This window comes from Actinia tenebrosa, unplaced genomic scaffold, assembly GCF_029948245.1.
Source record: "Actinia tenebrosa isolate PJP-AT-01 unplaced genomic scaffold, QUT_ActTen_1.0 PGA_scaffold14__42_contigs__length_11649687, whole genome shotgun sequence".
Lineage (NCBI taxonomy): Eukaryota > Metazoa > Cnidaria > Anthozoa > Actiniaria > Actiniidae > Actinia > Actinia tenebrosa.
Window position 1 is genome coordinate 9253019 of NW_028292574.1, and position 15737 is coordinate 9268755.

Consider the following 15737-nt stretch of genomic DNA (forward strand, 5'->3'; position numbering starts at 1 on the left):
AACTGTCACCAAAATCATTTTATTATCATTTTCATCTATCGCATTACTTCGGTAACACCACGAATTTTGGTTTTGCCACATTTATATATCTAGAAATTATTTTCTAAATGACAATTTTTTATATTTCTAGTGGCAGGGTCATATGATGAGGCGAAGGGGTGAGAGAATGAGATCCTTATTCAACAGGTGGAGGGTGTTCCAACTGGAAGGAAACAGGTATAAAACAACGTGGAAATGGATGGGTGGATGAATGGACGGATGGATGGACGGACGGATGGGTGGGTGGGTGAATAGGTGGGTGGGTGGATGAAAAGGTGGGTGGATTGAATGAATGGGAATGGATGGGTGGATGGACGGACGGACGGACGGATGGGTGGGTGGGTGAATGGATGGGTGGATGGATAGATGGATGGATGGATGGGTGGGTGGATTGGTGAATGAATAGATGGATGGGTGGATGGATGGATGGATGGGAATAAATGGATGGAGGAATAGGTGGGTGGGTGGGTGGACGGATGGGTGGGTAAATGGATAGATGGATGGATAGATTGAATGAATGGGGATGGATGGATAGAAAGATGAATGGGTGGGTGGATGGATGGCTGGATGAAATTGAGAGTCGCCAAATGATAGCGTAAGTTTTTTGCTTCTTTTATTACAGGGAAAAAATCTTGGATGGCATGGCCAACAAGCATTTCATGTCTAGAAAATACGTGAAATGGAAAATGAGATATCAAGTGGAGCAAAACAACAGTGTGGCGAGACTGAACTTCAAGTACGAAACAATATATCCAATACTCATGCAAATAGAAATATTCAGGCACAAATCATGATTTTTTTTGCTGTAGTTTTTCTTGCCTTGCCTTGCCTTGCCTTGCCTTGCCTTGCCTTGCCTTGCCTTGCCTGCCGTTCGCATCGTTTCATTCACTTCGACTTCATATATCTTTATTTTTCACAGAATTACCCTCCTAACAAAATGCTGGCATTCCTGGAGAATCTACACAGCTCAACGAATCGTCAAAACACGAACAAACGAAGTAGCAAGGTAACAGAATCATCCTTTGATTTGTCATGTAGTGATGAGTAGTGGAGTCATAAATATTTGTTGCTCAAAAATGTCCTATTCTATCCCTCAGGATCCACTATGAGAATAATCTCCAAACTCGTGTGTTCCTCCAATGGTTGGAAGGCAGTAGAAAGTCCTCTATTGCAAGCAATTTGTCCAAGTATGTTACGGTGATAAAGTATTTATTATAGATATTCTTTTGTAAAACGTACTTCATTCAAAGATTAGTGTGCTACTTGTGGCATGCTAGAAGTTTGACACGTTAAGTTTATATGTATGTATGGATGACCATCCATGTTTTAAAATTTGAAATACAGTCAATATGGAGTGTGGTGTGGAACAGCGTAACGTAGTGTTTAATTTTTTTTTTTTTGCATAACGTATGTTGTGTAGTGTAGTGTGGTGTAGTGTGGTTCATGTGGTGTAGTGTGGTATGGTAAAGTGTCGTATACTGTAGTGTGTTGCAGTGTTGTGTTTTATAGTATGGTGTTGTGTTGTGTTGTGTTGTATCGTGTGGTGTCGTATACTGAGTGTGGTGTGCTGTTGTATAGTGAAGTGTAGCGTAGTGTAGTACGGTGTGGTGTGGTGTTGTATATTGTGGTTTGGTGTTGTATGTAGTGTGGTGTCGCGTAGTGTAGTTTAGTGTTCTTGCACTGATGCTTTTTCAACTTCTTTCATCAGAAGAAGAATTGTCGTAAAAGCTTTTTACTCCTGGAGAAACTGGACAGAATATGCCAAGTAAGCTATAATAATATTGCCAGTTGCCGTAAATAGAGCTATTAATTAGTTTTATGGTTGATTTCAGGGTTATCCACCAGAGGTTCCAGAGTATGTGTAAGGAATACTACAATAAAAGTCTTGTAAAACAGACTTTCATTCAATGGAAGAGAAAACTGATGGTCAAGCAAGCAGAGGATTTCCATGGAAAGTTGCTGCAGAAGTAAGAGTTATGATTGTATTTAGTAAATCTATAATTTGATTCTTGGCATCTTATTGTTATTGTCATGGTTGTTGCCTTCTCGTTTTTGAATGTTGTTGTTGTTATTGTTGCCTTCTTGTTGTTGGTGCTGCTGTTTTTGTTGCTCTCGTCGTAGCTGCTGTTGCTGTTGCTGCTTTTGTTTATGGGTGGTTTAGTGGATTAATGCTTGCCTCTCACCGCTGTGGTCCGGGGCAGTGTCCAGTCCGAAGTGGTGGTTCTAAAAATAAGGTTTTGAATGCTTTTATTTCTGCTGTTGCTGCTGCTGTTGTTTTTTTAAGGTTTTTGTCGTTGTCTTTAAGTGTCTTTCTTCACCTTCTTCTACGTTTTCCTTTTCTATATATTAAATAATTTTCACATTGATGATGTCGTTCCAGGAGAGTCTATCGTCTCTGGTTTTTGAGATATCGACGAAAAGTCATCCACCGCCATCTTTGCAAAGCCATGGCACGTAAGGTAAACTACAACACGAGCTTCGAAGGCTCTGGTTAACTTGAGTTTAGAAGGCTGACGATAGCATTGCGCTCCGTTATTCGTAACATCCCTCTATAGACCTCTTGCATTTGACGTCAAAGCAGCTCAATTTCGAATACAAAACAAAAGAATTTCAACCCCATGAGAAATAGAAACCTATTTGTTATGTCTTCCAAATTGAGCTGCATTCCGACGTGCTGCGAGGGGTCTATCTTTGCAAAATGATATACAATCAGTCAGTACCTGCGAGCCTCCTGGTGAATTCAACTTGCCAGTTTCGATTTCTCTGTTGCTCAGGGCTACCCTGGATTTTCCGTAGAATATTCATGTGTTCCAGTGAAGGTCCGTGGAATTTCAAAGTGTTTGTATTGTTTGTATTGTTGTGTATTATTTACTTTACCGTTGGTATTTGTGATATTCTAACTCTAAAGTAAGCTAACCCTGAGTAAACGAAGCTATTGATGGTTTTCATGTCGGCCATGTTGGAGGAACTTAACAAACGAATCGTCAATGAATTCTTTTGTTATATCCTCCAACATGGCCGCCGTTTCTTTTGTTATTTAATTCTCTTTGGAATGGTTGAAAACCATCAATTCACCTTTTTCCATACATTGGTTCACTGGTCAAACACAAAGCGCTCAAGCGAGGTGCAGGTACTTTCAAAGGATTATTCAATTTTGAACCTTAAAAGTTTATTAAGACAAAGAGCACGGTAACGGTACAGAATCAACTTCATGCTATAAACGAGAAGCGTCACTTTATCAAGCCATCATTCGTTTTTCGTTAGGGCAAGAAAAGACGTTTCTTCCGCAAGCTGCTGGAGGTAACAAGATCACAACGAGAAAGACGTAACGCTTTTGTGGGTATCTTGCAAAAGTTGCTTCTCACGAAGATGATGAAAACTTGGCGGGAACACACTATAATGAAGAAGTCGTTGAGGTTAGTCGGGAAATTCATGCAGTTCTTATAGCATTCAGAGGGTGGGATGGTGCATCAATATCTAAAGAGGCAGTTTTCCTAGTCGAATACTTCCTACACCATTTCTTGTAATCTTAAAGTAGTTTGTCATATTTATACTGTTGTTCTTATAAGTGTTGATGAAGATGATGATAAATGATGAAGATGGCGATTGATGGTCATGACGATGCTGATGATGATGCTGATGATGATGATAATGGTGAATATGATGGTGATGGTGGTGATGATGATGATGATAGTGATGATGATAATAATTGTGAATATGATGGTGATGATTATGATGGTGATTATACTAATGGTGATGATGATGATGATGATAGTGATGATGATAATATTGTGAATATGATGGTGATGATTATGATGGTGATTATACTAATGGTGATGATGATGGTGATGCTGGTGATGATGATTATGAAAAAGATTATGGTGATGTTGAATAAAAATGTCAAATGTGATGATGATGGTATTGGTGATTGATTAGTAGAATAATATTTAACGTTCAATGAAAAGGTCAATTGTGATCTGATGATATCGTGGTAGTGTGTAATAATATTTAACGTTCAATGAAAAGGTCAATTGTGATCTGATGATATCGTGGTAGTGTGTGAGGAGTGAACCTTATGGAAGAGCGGGGAGTGATGATTTAGACGATGTTGAAATGGTGATGTTGATGATAATGATGGTGGTGCTGATGATGATGATGGTGCTGCTGATGATGATGATGGTGGTGCTGATGATAATGATGGTGGTGCTGATGATGATGATGGTGGTGGTGATGATGATGATGATGATGGTGATGATGATGGTGGTGATAATAACAAATAACAAACTTGTTACTCTATCAGGATACGGTACATCAGGTTGATTCAGATCAAGGAGTCTCGTCTCACCGTCAAAGCAATGAATCAATGGCTGTTTGCTATGAAAGTAGCGAACTTCAAGAAACAGGCCAAGATCAACTGGTCTAAGCGATGTACCAGGTAAGAATCAAGAAATAGACCCCTTGCAGTCGGTCGGAATGTAGCTCAATTTGAAGGACATAACAACAGGCTTCCAATTCTCATGAGATTGATTAAGATCTTTTGTCCTCCAAATTGAGCTTATTTAACATCACGTGCAATAGGCCTATACTCCAGTTTTGCACCTCTGTTTTTGAACGACACTAGACTTAGCCTAGTTTATAAGTCAGCTATTCTTAGATACCATTAAAAGTCCATGAGATTTCAAAACATTGGTATTTTTCAACTTGCACATCCTTTACATTACAATTAATTCCAAATTGTATTCAAGATCGTGTGATTTTTTGTTTATTGTTCACTCAACAAAATTTCAGTTAAAAATGCGAAGCGACGTCGTTCATCTTTGTCTATTTGGCGGCCGATTTTCAGTCCATCGCGCAACTGAAATGCATAATAAAGATTAGTTCTTACGGCTTTAAAATTTTATTTATATGTTTTTTAATTACAAAATGATAGAAAATAATTGTTTTGACATTGTTTTGGCCGTGTTGCCATAGTGACTTAATTCGGTACTCCTACGGAGTACAATTAACGCTATAATGGTACTCCTCTCGACCAATCAGAGTCGAGTAATTTTGTTAAGTGTACTATAAGGTCTTAAACGAGAATAAAGAAAAGCAAAGTCTTTAGTCAAAAAACACAGCGTTATCTACCGAGTGAGAAAATGGACTGTAAATGCTATTCGTAAATAATCTCTTATTCCTATCTGACCTTAAGTGTATATCAAGGAAATACTTTAATGTTTCAAAGAGAAGACCACATACAAAAATGCTGCAACCACATTACTACACTTGTCACATATGAGTGATTTTGAATAAATTTTCCCCCCTCGATATACACTTTAATGTAGTGTGTTAAATATTACAAGCAACAACTGGCGTCTTCCAAACATAGATGAACTTGTTTTTCTCCTAATTTTCTTGTGGTTTTTATACAGAAAAGCATGCGAGGAATGGAAGCTGTTGCTGAAAAGAAAGCACCTCGAAGAGACTTTGATTGAGAGCAGACCCACACGGGATACATGGATTCTACGAGGTAAGTAAGCATGGAAAACATTTGAAGCTATTTGCAAATATTGGAACTCCTTTCTTCCTTGTAGCAAAAAGTTGCTTTATCAGAAACACTAAAACAGGTTTTCTTACTACGCCTTTGAAAATCATTTTCTTTGACATTTTGTTCTTAGTGGCTTGGAATACGTGGATGAAGAAGAAGAAGATAGCGAACCAAGAACTTGAAAGAGTCATCACAGTGAAGACCATCTTGGCAAGGAACTTCAAGCGTCGTATCTTGCAGGCCTGGAGAGTGACCAACCAACAACAGCAGATCATTGCTCCAATGGTTCAAAGGCGAGAACGCAAGCACATCGCTAGGTATGCTGGGATATACTGGGGTAGTGGCTTTTGTTTATTTTGGAGGTCATATCGCTAGGTATGTCGGGATATGCCGGGGTAGTGGCTTTTGTTTATGTTGGAGATCACATCGCTAGGTATGTCGGGATATGCCGGGTAGTGGCTTTTGTTTATTTTGGAGGTCACATCGCTAGGCATGTCGGGATATGCCGGGTAGTGGCTTTTGTTTATGTTGGAGATAACATCGCTAGGCATGTCGGGATATGCCGGGGTAGTGGCTTGGGTGTGGCTAGTGCTTGGTCTTGCTTGAGTACAAACATCTTTTTGCTTCATCATGCCTTATATGGTGTTCATACCCAAGCTAGACCACAATACATCCTGATTGTCGAACTCAGAGAAGGCCTTTGTCAAGAATAACATATATTTAGATTTCTACTAAAACATTATTCCTTTTTCCAGAGCATTCGATGCATGGAGGTTGTACCTTCACAGACAAAAGTATATCGTCAACCAACAAAGTAGAGGCGATGAGAAACTCGTGGACCGACACTTCTTGTACTGGAGGTAAGATTTCTTTCTTTTATATTTCAAGAGACACGTTTGGAAACGCCTTGATTGACGTCCATCAAAAGCTTCTTCGTCGCGACAGAAACAATCGTTAGAGCGGCGTGTGTGATTAAGAATGGCTGTAAGAGTTTCAAAGTGTAACAAGGCCTTAAGTCTAATATCTGCTATTGGAAACTAGTGAGACGAATTCACCAGGGGGCGCGGTGGTATTGACTGATTGTATATCATTTTTCAGAGATCGTGTGATGCTGAGGATCAAGGAGCGCAATGCTGTCACAAGCCTTCAAAACTCCAAGTTAACAAGAGCCTTCAAAGCTTGGCAAGGTAATCGGTACTCTCTTCATTACACTATCGAAAGCTACTCGGAAAGTAATCGATAAATGATCGGCGAGTTCTCCCCCTTCCGCACTTTACTCCATTTATTTAGTTGTACGATATATATTTTCAATAATATTTCTAGCCCACGTGCGTGAAATTCGACACCAGAAACTGAAGGAGCGAGCAGAACGGCTTCAACTCTTGTCCGTTTACTTCAACAAGTGGACGATTAGCGCTGAAGCACGTGCAGAAGAAAAAGAACAACGACAAGCCAACCAGGTAGGAAACAATCGTACAAATGAATAAATAGAAATGTTATTTTGTTGTAAAGAAAAAATTTTTCTTTCCACATCGTCAAAGTGCCTATGACACCTAACTCAATATTTTCAGCACTGATTCTACATGAAGTGAATGGTTAAATGCTGAAAAACTTCCAATATGCTAATGAGTGTGATGTCATAAGTGGCTTAAGTAATATATACACAGTATGAGTGGCCGTGTTGTATCAGATATACAACCACGAGGCGTAGCCGAGTGATTGTATATCTGATACATCACGGACACGAATACTGTATATGACTTATCAAACGTCTAGGTTAGTTCCTTTGTGTTTCACTAAAATTTTCAACATTAAAGTGAATTTGGCCAAGAAAATCCAACTTAAAGTTTATGCAAATGAACACAGTTTTGTATCAGATTTACAACACTCTTCACGGTCGTGATTTCTGTTGTGTTTTCCTCATGAATTATTCATGAGTTTGATAAATAATATACAAACTTTTCTGGGGCAGAAAAAATATCCTGTATAAAACTTCAATGTCTTACTCATGGTTTATAGAAATGTGTTTCAACGTACAAATGATGACAATTAAATTCAAATGCCTTCTATGACATCACACTCATTAGTATACTGGAAGTATAAACCTTGATATCTCCAATATGCATCACTCAAATCATGTAAAAATACTTTACCATTCAACTATATACTTCATGTAGAATTGATACTGAGAATATTGAGTTATAGGCACTTTATATTATATTCCTTTTCATAATTACACGACCCAGACAACCAGCTCTTATTCAAAATGTCCGAGCTATGAGTTAGTCATTCTTGAGATACGATTGAACTGCATTCTAGACCTTTTTATTTATTTTCTTGCGCCTCTCTCTAGGCACGTAAAGTTCTTCTCGTTCGCTGGGGATTCCGGTACTGGAAAGAATCTTCAGAGCGACAAAGACTTCGTTTGAATCTGATAGAAGAAGAGGTTACGTCCAGTAGGAATCGTTTGGCCTTGAAGCGGTTTTTTGACACCTGGAAAAGATGGTTCACTGTAGCTAACATTGCAAGGTGAGTTTTAGAGTAGGACATTCGACATTTTTGCTAGGATATAAAAATTCCATCTCCTCCAACCTCAATTCTCCTACAGCTCCTTTCTTCCCTTCTTTTTTTATTTGTCTTTTCTTTTTCCCGGTGCTTCCTCTTATTCGCCACTGCTTCTGCTTCTTCCCCGCTGCTTCTGCTTCTTCCATACTGCTTCCGCTTCTGTCCCGCTGCTTCCGCTTCTTCTCCACTGCTTCCGCTTCTTCCATACTGCTTCCGCATCTTCCCCGCTGCTTCTGCTTCTTGCCCACTGCTTCCGCTTCTTGCCCACTGCTTCCGCTTCTTGCCCACTGCTTCTGCTTCTTCCCCACTGCTTCTGCTTCTTGCCCACTGCTTCTGCTTCTTGCCCACTGCTTCCTCTTCTTCCCCACTGCTTCTGCTTCTTGCCCACTGCTTCCGCTTCTTCCCTCCCCACTGCTTCCGCTTCTTCCCTCCCCACTGCTTCCTCTTCTTCCGCTTCTTCCCCACTGCTTCTGCTTCTTGCCCACTGCTTCCGCTTTTTCCCCACTGCTTCCGCTTCATCCCCTTGTGCCTATCCATCTTCCATTCCTCCTCCTTGCTCTTTCTCCTGTTCCTTCCTTCCCCACCCCTCCCTTCTCTCCTATTCCCTTCCTCTATCCTCTCCCATCTCAATTCTCCTTTTCGTCCCTGGCTCCCTCTACTTGTTGTATCTGTTCTCTATCTTGAGAAAGGTAGAGAAGTGTCTCTACAAGCAGGGTAGTAGTAAATGTTCCTTGAGCTACCTATGTTTTCTTTTTAGTTTTTAGTAATTTTAATTTAGTCTAAACATCCAGTGCTAGCTTCTCGGCTTCATCGGAAAACGCGCTTTATGAATAAAGTTTATCATTATTAAGTCCAAGAAAATCTAAGCATTCTTTTTGCATCCACAGAGATCACATCGCATACCGAAGAGACAACCTCCTACGCACTGCCTTCACTGCGTGGGGTAACTTCATCAAACAAGAGATAAACGAACAAGTCAATCGATTCAGCACAGGACTATCCCTTGACTGTTCCATGGGATCCAATATGGGATCGTTGTTGCGTTCTACCATGGATTCGTCGGCTTCGGACTATTTATCGTCTTCTGGTTACGGGACTTCGTTTAGGCGAGGATCGGGGAGTGTGTTCCCGTTGAGGAGTCCTGGTATCAGCCAACGAGATGATGATGTAAGATATTATTAATAACTATTTATTGGTATCAGCGAGCGTTGCTGATTTAGGGAATCAGGAGTAGCGTAGCGGTACAGCACTCAACACGCATATCTGGGGTCTCTAGTTTGCAAGGTCTCTTCCTTGCGATTCGAGGTTTTTCTTCTTCAATTTTTCCGGTTTTCCTCCCTCCACACTAAACACACTAAATCCCAATTTGATCTGTGAGTTAGCCATGCCCTGACTTAGATCAGCCCAGAGGTTGTTTCAGGGTTCACTCTGTGAGTTAGCCATGCCCTGACTTAGATCAGCCCAGAGGTTGTTTCAGGGTTCAATCTGTGAGGTAGCTGTGCCCTACTTAGATCAGCCCAGAGGTTGTTTCAGGGTTCAATCTGTGAGTTAGCCATGCCCTGACTTAGATCAGCCCAGAGGTTGTTTCAGGGTTCAATCTGTGAGTTAGCCGTGCCCTGACTTAGATCAGCTCAGAGGTTGTTTCAGGGTCCAATCTGTGTGTTAGCCGTGCCCTGACTTAGATCAGCCCAGAGGTTGTTTCAGGGTTCAATCTGTGAGTTAGCCATGCCCTGACTTAGATCAACCCAGAGGTTGTAACAGGGTCCAATCTGTGTGTTAGCCGTGCCCTGACTTAGATCAGCCCAGAGGTTGTAACAGGGTCCAATCTGTGTGTTATCCATGCCCTGACTTTATCATGAAATTTGAAGGTTTTTTTAAATCTTCACACTTCTTTTTCCTTCCAGATAGCATCATTACCTGGTCGATTCGACCAACTGCACCCTGACAGTCCTCGCCGAGTTGCCTCGCCAATCACCGTACTACGAGAGTCTAATCACGTGGTTCAAGTGACGTCACCCCTCGTCGTACAGACGCCAACCTCCTCCCCTAGTCCCAGTCCCCCCGATCTTCATCTTAGTTTACCATTGAGTGTGACGTCATATGAATCTGTGTTTTCTCCGGTAAAGGACAAGGAGTTCTTACTTGCAAAGCCAGATTCGTTTGAGATGCATCGATCTATTAGTCTGGCTGATGATGATGAGGTATGATGAATATTCTATTTATTTTCCTTATTTTAATTTTCCAATATTCGTTTTCATTTTTCCTTTCGCTTTACAACTGATTGAGCCATTCTTTTGTTCATTCTTTCTCCGTCCATCCATCCATCCATCCATCCGTCCCCCCATCCATCCCTCCATCCATCCATCCATCCATCCATCTATCCATCCATCCATCCATCCATCCATCCATCCATCCATCCATCCATCCAACCATCCATCCATCATCCACCCACCCATCCATCCATCCATCCATCCATCCATCCATCCATCCATCCATCCATCCATCCATCCATCCATCCATGCATCCTTCACCCATCCATCCATCCATCCATCCACCCACCCACCCACCCATTCATCCATTCATCCATCCATCCATCCATCCATCCATCCATCCACCCACCAAACCATTATGAGATTTTTTTTTTCGTTTTCGAACCTCATTGCTTTCCCATTTTCATCTACCTTATCTTTCATTCGTCCCTTCCACTTCCCACTTATTTACTCCATTTCTCAATCAAATCACAGTTCGAGCACATGAGCATGACATCAGGAATGTCATCCGCAAGCGTCCGCGACAAAGAAATGGTCATCATCGACACCATCCTACACTGGCGATCCCTTCCACTCAGCCTTACCTTCCGCTCATGGCTCAAATACACCAGAGAACAAAAACTCCTTCGAGATCTTCTCTTCTATTCCAAGGAGAAAAAGACTCGTGAGATTATAGCTGGTACTATGAAAAGATGGAGAAGAGAGCTGTACATCAAGGTTGCTGCCAGGCAGTATCTGGTATGTTGGTTTGATGATAAATTGATACCTCTGTTTTATAACGAACCCAACAGGGCAGAAAAACGACAACCCCTACTTTCACGATTTTTTTATTTAACTGAGTTTAATACATCTACATCTACATCTACATTTTATTGTCAGCAGGAACTATACATTAAGTTATCACGCTAACTATGGGAAAATTAAATAAATAGATAAAAAATAAAAAATAAAATATAGAGTATATAGAATAGCCTAGATCATAGACGAGACATGCCCCCCGCCACCCCGAGTCCCACGCCCGCGCAGACAGACTTTATGGTCTGTCTTAGTGCGCATGCCCGAAACCCGGAGCAACAGAGAAACATGTCCCATCCCCCAATCCAGGCCACTCCATATAGATATAAAATATAAATATGAAATTTATAAAATAAAATAAAAAATAAAAAAATAATACTCCAAATTTTTAAGCGTTTCATTTGTGTCACTGCTGCTCGAAACTTGTGACGAAATTTTGTCACGATTATTAGAGTAAATCTACTTAGTATTCGCAAAAATGTCAGTTTTTCTGCTGATCAAAATATCACCTCTCCCAAAGTACACGGCTTTATATCTCAAATACGCATTCAATAAATTTTGGTCGCTTTTGATATTTTGCTATTTGGTCAGGTACCACTGCATATTGTATATATTCAGCTGTAGTCCTCTTTACCTTGGGCGTAATATTTTCCCATTTCAGACCACATGTTATTTTAGTAGGAACTTGTAGATAAATTGAATCACCGTAAAAAGCTTTGTGAAACTGACGTTTCGGACGCTTGTCCTTCGTCGGAGTAAGTGTTATTTCCTTGAGAATATGATTAATACCGTTAAACAAAGAAATGCTTCTCTAGGGAATGAGACGTGGTCTGAAATGAATAAACATTACACCCCAGCTGTAAGTGTCTATAAATATTGCTGTATACGATATATTTGAAGATACTCATGATGTTTTACTGTCGTACCACAGCGTGATGGCACGCGGTTAAGATGTCTAAGGGCTTGGCACTTGTACGTGAAGACGCGCAGAATGAAGGAAAGGCGTAATGCAGATGCGAAAAATTTGAATCGATCCTTTCTGATCAAGAGATTCTTTGATGACTGGAAAAACAAGGTAGATAGTCTTGCAATATGATATAACGTGTTTCATCTTTTTAGAATGTATTCAAATGTGTCGGGAAAAGAGAAGAGAAGAGAAGAGAAGGGAAGGGAAGGGAAGAGGAGAGAAGAGGAGGGGAGGGGAGAGGGGAGAGGAGAGGAGAGAAAAGAAAGGAAGAGAAGAGAAGAAAACTCGTTCATGTTTCATCTGTACACATTTTTGTTTCAACCATTTCTTGGCGTCACTCTCCGGAGAGAATTCAAGAAATCGTGAACAAGCCCGTCGCTACTGCCCGACGTACCGAAATAGTATTTTTATTCTCTACCATTTCCTAAGGCATTTTTTAAGCCTTTATATCGTGTCATGTAATTATCAAGCTACTTAATTTATTCTAGTATACCGCAAAGAAAAGATTACAGACTATCGTAGTACAGTGGCAGAAGAAAGCTATCAGTAAGTAGAAAGATAACAGTCTTTGTTGCTGTTGAAAAAATAATACAATACAGTATTGGGGCTCTTCTGTGAGGTTCGCTTCACACGCACTACTACTATGTTCACTATCTACAACACAACACTCAACTCACATGTTGACTTTTACGGAGGGAGGAAATCAGAGAACTTGGAGAAAAACCCTCGTAGCATACAAGAGAACAACACATCAAACAAACTCAATTCACATGTGGCGACCGCAGGGCTCGAACCAGCGACCCGACCCGTTGGACTTACAGCGGTGAAAGACGACGCGTTAGCCGCAAACGCCACCCATGCTACCAATCATCATCCTCACCATCATCATCATCACCATCATCATCATCACCATCATCATCATCACCATCATATTCACCATTATTATTATTATTACGGAGGGAGGAAAATCGGAAAACCCGAAAAAAAATTATTGCGGCGAGAGACAGGACAGCGCCGTAGCAGCGCACGCCACACATGTCAATCAAAATGCTTGAGATGCTGAGTTGTAACAACACCCCCCGTACCCTCTAACATGTAGTTATTCAAAGTGAAAGTCTGTTATTGGATTTTAGTTACAGATAAACACAAGGCGATTGGAGAGAAGGTGCAGATGAAACATGATCAGCAGGCATTAAGACGGAGGTTCTATTACTGGGTGAAGATGACGCGTAAGAGTCAGGAAGCCAGACGGTTTTACTTGGAAAGATTGCTTCCGAGGTAAGGAGGAGTATGGATGGAGGGAAGGAAGGATAGAAGGAAGGAAGTATGGAGGGAAGGAAGGATAGAAGGAAGGAAGTATGGAGGGAAGGAAGGATAGAAGGAAGGAAGTATGGAGGGAAGGGAGGGAGGGAGGAGGAAAGCAGGAAAGAAGGAGTGAGTGAGTGAGTGAGTGATACTTTATTTATACTCGAAAAAAATTCTATCAATATAAAAATTGCTTTACAAGAATGTCGAGTTAAATAAGAATACAATTTAGACAGCTAAAAAAGTTTATGAGAGTCCAACAGAAGAAAGCTTTCTTTTAAATTCCCTTATACTTCTAGCTGACTTAATATCTGAAGGCAAAGAGTTCCATGCTTTTGCACCTTCATAGGAGAACGCACGTTTGAGGTACTCAGTGTTTGGTTTCGATAATTTTAAACACTTTTCTCCCTTCCGCAAATTATATTTTGTAGTTTGATACTCAAAGCGGTCTCTTAAACTTTGAGGTGCAAGAGCATTCAAAGTCTTGTACATTATTGTGGCTTTATGTTTCTTCCGCCTGTTTTGAAGATTTTCCCATCCTAGAGACATTAAAATGTCGCGCGACCTAGTTTCATAATTACTCTTAGTTATAATTCGGCCTGCGCGATTTTGCATTTTTTGGAGTCTGTCAGCTGATGTTTTTGGTAAATTATCCCAAACCACATCGCAGTAGTCAAACCAAGGAGTTATCAGCGAATTATATATTGCAATCGCCGTCTCCTGGGGGACGTAATCACGAACCTGTCTAAGGCCAGCCAGGCCTGATGAAACTTTTTTACATATATGATCGACATGGTCAGCCCAGGACAGACGTTGGTCGATTACAACCCCCAGGGTTTTGGCTGTTTGGACACGTGCGATTTGTTTACCTTCAAGGTAAACATGTGGTTTGGAACTTATTTGACGTAATTTGTCGTCAGACCCAATAAACATATATTCAGTCTTTGTTGAATTAAGGCTTAATCTATTTGCCATCAACCAGTTGGATATGCTAATAATATCAGAATTGATCTGCTCAGATAAAGATTTTACGGAAGTATTACAAGCCGTGAGGCTTGTGTCGTCCGCGTACATTCTTGTACTTGAAAAATGTACACTATTTGGTAAATCATTAATATACAATATGAATAATAATGGACCTAGGATTGACCCTTGGGGAATTCCACAAAGGGTTTGTTTTATAGTAGATAATGTATTATTCACGTTGCATCTCTGTCTTCGCTCAGTTAAATAGGATTTAAACCACTTCAATGAATTTTCTGCAATGCCGTAATTAGCTAATTTATGGAGAAGGATAGAGTGATTAACTGTATCAAACGCTTTCGTAAAATCAAGGAAGGTGATACAGTTAATCTTCCCTTCATCTATATTTGTAAGCCATTCAGTTGTAAGTTCCAGCAGAGCAGTAGTCGTTGAGTGCTGTGGTCTAAAACCTGATTGTTTTTCAGAGAGCAGGTTATTTGAACTAAGATAAGTATATAACTGGTTGAAGACAATTCTTTCGAAAAGTTTAGCAATGGCAGGAAGTACTGAGATAGGGCGATAATTGTTTAAATCATCTCTATCATTTGCTTTATGAATAGGAGTTACCTTGGCGAGTTTAAGGTCATTTGGAAAAATACCACTGTCTATAGATTGATTGAAAATCTTAACTAAGGGATTAATAATAATTGGAGCACCTTCCTTTATCAAGCGCACAGATATGCCGTCTAAGCCCGTTGCCTTATTACTTGATATAGAGTTTAAGATCTTAGATAATTCATCAGAAGTCGTGTGTTGTAATTTAAAGGTCGAGTTTGCTTTATTTAGGTAATAGTTAAAGCTTAGTGGTCCTTCCGGGATTGTACCGGCTAGCTTTGTCCCTATTTCAGAAAAATGAGCGTTAAAAAGCTCAGAGATTTCTTGAAAATCACAAATAGTGTTTTTCCCCGCTCTTTAAGGAGGTTATACGAGTTTTGTCTTTACTTTTTCGAGATAAGACTTCATTTATTGTTTTCCAAACTTCGCTCGAATTTCTCGAGATTTGTGAAAAGTGAGTTTCATAGTATTTCTTCTTAGCTTTTTTGATTTCATTGTTTACTCGGTTTTTACTTGCTTTGTATTTTTCCCAGTCATTATTTTGGTTTGTCTTTATTGCTAATTGTTTTAGTTTGTCACGTTCGAGCATCAATTTTCGTATTTCAATTGTCAACCAAGGCGTCCTTCTATTTCTTATGCGCTTCCGCTTTAACGGTGCGTGCAATTCAATAATAGATAGAAACAATTCTTT

At 40.2% G+C, this 15737-nt stretch overlaps 1 protein-coding gene across 1 annotated transcript in view; it reads left to right on the plus strand.

Annotated features, from left to right (window-relative positions):
• Nucleotides 1-15737, plus strand: part of LOC116289246 (uncharacterized) — a 39843-nt gene that overhangs the window by 9121 nt on the left and 14985 nt on the right. The window contains exons 8-28 of the mRNA XM_089029338.1: nucleotides 131-216; nucleotides 662-775; nucleotides 959-1045; nucleotides 1137-1226; nucleotides 1748-1804; nucleotides 1872-2006; nucleotides 2420-2498; nucleotides 3304-3455; nucleotides 4340-4474; nucleotides 5451-5548; nucleotides 5697-5883; nucleotides 6322-6426; nucleotides 6665-6753; nucleotides 6890-7026; nucleotides 7920-8095; nucleotides 9019-9298; nucleotides 10036-10332; nucleotides 10876-11139; nucleotides 12128-12271; nucleotides 12652-12709; nucleotides 13297-13441. Coding sequence (XP_088885464.1) covers nucleotides 131-216; nucleotides 662-775; nucleotides 959-1045; nucleotides 1137-1226; nucleotides 1748-1804; nucleotides 1872-2006; nucleotides 2420-2498; nucleotides 3304-3455; nucleotides 4340-4474; nucleotides 5451-5548; nucleotides 5697-5883; nucleotides 6322-6426; nucleotides 6665-6753; nucleotides 6890-7026; nucleotides 7920-8095; nucleotides 9019-9298; nucleotides 10036-10332; nucleotides 10876-11139; nucleotides 12128-12271; nucleotides 12652-12709; nucleotides 13297-13441 — 2915 coding nt within the window. The remainder of the gene's footprint in view (nucleotides 1-130; nucleotides 217-661; nucleotides 776-958; nucleotides 1046-1136; nucleotides 1227-1747; nucleotides 1805-1871; nucleotides 2007-2419; nucleotides 2499-3303; nucleotides 3456-4339; nucleotides 4475-5450; nucleotides 5549-5696; nucleotides 5884-6321; nucleotides 6427-6664; nucleotides 6754-6889; nucleotides 7027-7919; nucleotides 8096-9018; nucleotides 9299-10035; nucleotides 10333-10875; nucleotides 11140-12127; nucleotides 12272-12651; nucleotides 12710-13296; nucleotides 13442-15737) is intronic.